This window comes from Populus trichocarpa, chromosome 8 (genome assembly GCF_000002775.5).
Source record: "Populus trichocarpa isolate Nisqually-1 chromosome 8, P.trichocarpa_v4.1, whole genome shotgun sequence".
NCBI lineage: Eukaryota > Viridiplantae > Streptophyta > Magnoliopsida > Malpighiales > Salicaceae > Populus > Populus trichocarpa.
The window spans coordinates 13085228-13091024 of NC_037292.2; the positions used below are offsets into that span (position 1 = coordinate 13085228).

The window sequence follows — 5797 nt, forward strand, 5'->3', positions numbered from 1 at the left end:
TTAATAATATATGTGTGTGTCGGCGTGTGGCATGTGGGTTAGGTAGAGTGTATTTGTTTTTATATTTAAAAACAAAATTAATTTTTTATTTTAAATTTTAAATTATTTTAATGGATTAATATTAGAAATATTTTTTAAAAAATAAAATAATATTAATTTAACATATTTATAAGTAAAATTTATTTTAAAAAACAACCTTCTATTATTATAATTTACTCGAAAAAAACATGATTGGATGTGGGCTAAAGTGACATATATGAGTATATGACAAATGTTATAATAAGTTTCGTACAATAAACAGAGACAGGATGACAGTGTTTTATATATATAAAAAAATCACTTTATCAATCTAAACAGCTTTTTTGTGAAAAAAAGCCATTAAAAAAAATCACTTTAAACTATTTTTGTCGCTACCCGTCCCTTGAAGATATTACCGGGTCAGATAAATATTACCCCATAAGTAATCAAGGACGTCGTTTTATCTTATGAAAAGGTTGAAGAAAGACATAATTATGTCAAAAATGTTTTCACACAAAAATTTAATCTCAGATTTTATTAATAAATGTTTCTTATTTAAATAGTATATTTATATAAGAGGTTTATTAATTTTTTTCTTAAATAAATCTAAAAATATATAGACTTAAACAAATTCAACAAACTATAAAATACTAAAATAGAGATAAAAAAAATAACAAAATCACCTAGAAAAAATTTTTGAACCTAATTTGAATACTTTCATGACCTTGATTGGTTATAGCTAGGGGTGATCATTTTCGTTTCGATTCGGTTCGGTTTTTTAGGACAAAAATCGGTTCAAACTAGTTTGACTCCGTTTTTTCTGGTTTTTTTTGTTTGGGTTCGGTTTGGTTTTTTCAGTTTCAGACTTATAAAACCGAACCGAACCGGTCGATTTTTTCAAAATTTTAATCGATTTAATCGGGTTTTTTTCACGATTCGGTTTTTTCAGTTATTTTTTTCCAGTTTTCTCGGTTTAATCGGTTTTTCAATTTTTTTCCTCACTCCTGGTTATAGCCGACTACATCCTTATACAATTGAATATATATAATTTTTTTAAAAAAATTGAAGTATAATTCAAAATTACATAAAAAATAATATATCTTTATGTTAAATCAATCATTCGGTGCAATCCACATCTCTTTTTAAACCTAGTTCTTGTTGTTTATAAATATTCATGCAAAGATATCCAAATAACTCAATTATGAGATATCTATAAATAAACTAATCAGAAACACCATCATCGTACCTCAAGCAATTTTACCGGGAAAAGTTAAAAGATGTCGATGAAGGAGTAACTTGGTAAGAGAATAATATAATAATATATGGTACGATAATTAACAACAAATCCAAATTTCCAAACTCGATCTGTGGGCGTATGTTTGCTCGCATAATTGGTGTCATCACGCGTCGATTTAAAATACTTTTGCTCCCTTGTCTTTTCCTTCTTTGTTTTTCTTTTCTTTTTTCGGTGCAGCTCCCTCGTACGTCTTTAAGCATAAAAAAAAAAACTTGTCGAGAGTTGAATATTAATTAACATATATGAAGCTTACACTAATTGCCAAGCACATAGAATATTATCCCTCGAGGATTCATCATGTGGTCTCCAATAATGTTACTATGCTGCCACTTAACAAAGCAGCAATAATAATAATAACAACAAAGATATAATCATAATGGATGTAGCTTAATTAGTTAGATTTCAAGTTTACTCTCTAAAGATCACAAATTCAAGTCTCACAAACCTCAGGACCATTAGAGACTTACATGCATAGTCATTAATTTCAGAACCCGTTGGATTAGTTGAGTTACACGCAAGCTAACCCAGACATCCACGTTAATAAACAACAACAACAACAACAACGATACTTTACCCTTTAATTTGTCCTTATAGATTCCTCGGTGTTTCATTTCCACTCATATATTTTAAAATTCCTTAATGTTTCCCTTTATTGCTCAATAAGTCTTAATATTGTTGCGTTGGTAAAAAAAAAACCAAAAAATAAAAGTTAAAAATCAAATTTAGAAGATAGACTATTAAGGGGATATTTGAAAATGTGATATTTTTTTAAATATTTTTTGCTCGGAAATATATTAAAATAATAATTTTTTATTTTAAAAAAATTATTCTTGATATCAGCATACCAAAACGATATAAAAATACTAAAAAAATATTAATTTGAAGAAAAAAAATTCAAATTTTTTCAAAATTATTTTTGAAACGCAAAAACAAATATAATCTAAATAATAGTTAAGGGTAGCAATGAAACTTTTTAGGAAATTGAAGATTCCATTGGGAAATTTCAAACTCAATATTGATTGATCTACAAGGATAAAGAAGAAGTTTACCCAGAATGAGTGATTTAAACCACCATTAACACAGTTTAATTACAACTAGCTAGCTTCCAAGTAAAGATCACTCGCAGCATTTCTGCAGACGTGGTGGAAATCGATTGCCCCACCAACAGCTCCGATCCCGAGAAGCTTTCTTGTAATGTAAGTAAAATGAACCCAAGATTCGGTGAACTTCCCCTGGCTAGCTATCTATGTTGTCGCTGTTGTAACATTTGCTTTCATAGCTACATTATTATTCTCTAGCTACCAAATAAACAACTGGGAGTCCTTGATTACTAGGGTTAGATAAGATTATATTATTCATGTATGTGCTCGCGCTCGCGAATAGCACATAGGATTCTAACCTCTACCAATTCACATGTTATCTGTCCTTTTTAATGGTTCTTACGAGAGAAAGCACTACAGAGAGAACTTTCCCGGCCAGTTCCACTACCGTCAGAGTCCGAGGTGGGTGGGGTGGGTCACAGAAAGACTAAACACACTTAAAGTTTAACGTTAAACAAGGATGATACATCGCAAATCAAGAGTCCATAAAAAGGTTTTGATCAACAGTGGGTCTAAATGGCTATAGGGTCCGAGGGGACTTGTCTCAGTCAATCAGGCCGTCAAGCATCATGATCCGTGCAGCATCTTCTTATCTTTGAAAAGGATTTACCCCTACCAGCATTTGACAACTTTTGGCTACTTAATTGCTTAGATGTTGACTCGCATGTCTCTTCCGCTCCGCATGAGCATGAACAGTCCCATAAAGAGCAACAGAAAGATATGTACCTCTATCAGAAGATGAGAACAAACTGATCAAACCACTGCCATGTTTTGATTAACTTGAAAACTGATCAAGCCCAAGAGATCAGATCAGGAAACTAAGACTATTAATCATTGCGAATTGTTTAGTTGTCTTCCAACATGGTTGTAAAACAAAGCCATTTAACAAGGGCTAGGAAACCTAATTAATTTAATTACTCTCTTTAATTAGTACAAGAACAAAGAATATAAGTTCATCTGACCTTAATTTAAAACATGGAAGCAAAATACCAAGAAAAGAAAAAAAAACAACTTGATTTGTTAAACATACAAGTAGTAGTATTATACAACTAGCTAAAAGCTTGGTAGGCCAGGAGCTTTTTTTTGACGAGTAACAAAGACAAAAACATATCAGTGAAGGCAAGTAATCATTCCAGATTTTCTTTTATTTTATTACTAATTATATGACCTATACAAGCAATGAGATCCTCCTGCTAAGGTTGCCTGCCTAACTCGATCGAATATGCAAGGAAATCTAAAGAAGTAAGTAGTCGTTAAAGGAGGCGAATTAAGAAGTCAATCAGTGATCAGTTTGCCCTTTGTATAAAAAGGGTTTCCAAGTCAGGAGGAGTAAAGAACTCCCTCATACCACTAGTGTAATTACACTTGAAAGTAGCTTTTCGCTTCCTGGGAGCCGGAGGGCACACCAATTTAGAAGGGATTTTGGCTTCTTCACTCGTTGGCGTTGTTGAAGTAGTGCAGTTGCTCTGACCATCATCGCTTTCGTCGTAGATCTCTTTCTCAACTGGATTTGTAAATATGGGTTTCAAAGGAGCTCTTAAAGGAATTCCAGCAATAACCCATCTTTTATTTCCATCTAAATCCAAGCCACCATCCACAACTTGAGGCTTCTCTGAGAACCCCATGTTATGTTTTGGATCCCGTACTTTAAACTAGAGCAAACCAATACTATAGGAGTAGCTCGATCGGAGAGAGGGAGGGAACTAGCTAGCTATTAAGGAATAAGGAATAAAGCTATTGCTAGCACAGATAGAGAATAAATAAAGATGAGAGTAGGGATTGGTAGAGAATCAAACGAAACCAGAAGGAAAGTGGACTCGAGAAAGAAGATTTGTAAAGTGAAAATGAAAGGAGATTTTGGTTAAATTCCTGAGTCGTCGTCGTCTTTGTGAAGCTATAGGGAAGGTGGGAATAAGCAAGGGAGGAGATGAAGGTCCATGAAAGAAAGAAAGAGAGAAAGAAAGAAAAGTAAGGAGTGTTGTTAGCTAATCAAAAAGCTTTAAAGGGGGCGGAGGAGGAGGAGGAGGTAGGTACATGAATATGATGAGTAAAAATAAATAATTGCTGAATGTTATTGTTTATAGCAATCAGATTTTTGATGGAGAGTGAGAGAAAGAGAACCCGAGGAAGGAACCTCGTGACATAAGCAGATCCTATTTAAGATTTGATTATTTATAAAACCAAAATAATAATAAAATGAAGACTTGTAGCTAGAAAGAGAGTGGAGTGCCCGTGAAACAAGCTGAGCATGGCAGGATCGATTGACTTGGGATTTGGCGCCAAAGACATAGGGATCATCAACTCACCTGTGCCTGTTATTCGCCCCTTTATGGCACCTAATGTCTTGTGAACAAAATTTAAGAATAGGACGCCCCCCCCCCTGGTTTTTACTGTTTAAAAGTTTGAGTTTTTTTTAATTTTGTTTTTGGATATTTTAATCAATAAATAAAAAAAATTCAACTGGGTATGATTTTAATTCTAGATTTTAGAGAATGAAAGAAATGCACCACACAAATGGTTTAATTCTTTCATCTGATTTAGTCCAAGATCTTGAAAAATAAATTAATTTGATGTTTTTTTATCCAAACCAAACTCTTGAACCGATGCTCACCCCTAATGTTTTTTTCTTCTTCATTGTGATGCAGCTATGTGTCATTGATGTAAGTAGAAAAAAAGTTGATGCAAGATGGGACAGGTTTGCAAAGTAGATTGCGATGTCAGTCTTGTACGACCAATGCCTGCAATTATGTGAGTAGCTCAGCAAAATTTACGATGGATAATGACTCTTAATTATTTATTTTTTTTTGAAAAAATATATGGAACATCTCTATCGTAGGGAGATGACTTGATGCTATCAAGCTGGTAAAATGCTAAAAGAAATTGAATTTTAAGGATCTTATTTGTATGCTTAGCATCAAGAAATTTATAAAAACTTAATGACTTGCATTATATCTTACAATTTTGGCTGAAAAAAAGACACAATATAATTAGTAACATCATGTTAATTAGCTCTCGAGATTCGTAATAAAAATATTTTTATTTATGATTTATTTTTTTAAAAAAGTATAAAATAATAATTAATAAAAATATTCTAATGACTTGATCTCGAGACTTAGTATTATAAACTTTTATTGACTAACATGTTCTCAAAATGTATCTTTCAAATCATGTACCGAGGGACCATGGTAAAAATATCATAGGACCATCTATTACATCAATTTATCTTTCATATGTATCGAGAGATCTAAGAATATCATTGGACCATGTGTTACATCTTGAGACCTCGTGTTATAAACTTCTCGAGACTTACTTTTGATGTAATAATGGTCAAATGATATTTTAATCGTTATTTTATAAGCAACAAACTAATTATTTTTTTTCT

At 32.2% G+C, this 5797-nt stretch overlaps 1 protein-coding gene across 1 annotated transcript; it reads right to left on the reverse strand.

The window, feature by feature from the left end:
* Positions 1-3402: 3402 nt before the first annotated feature.
* LOC7469049 (cyclin-dependent protein kinase inhibitor SMR6) lies at positions 3403-4564 on the reverse strand. Its single transcript, XM_002312642.4, has one exon. It carries the CDS (start codon positions 4038-4040, stop codon positions 3702-3704), a length of 339 nt encoding a protein of 112 aa, XP_002312678.1. The 5' UTR covers positions 4041-4564; the 3' UTR covers positions 3403-3701.
* Positions 4565-5797: the final 1233 nt, after the last annotated feature.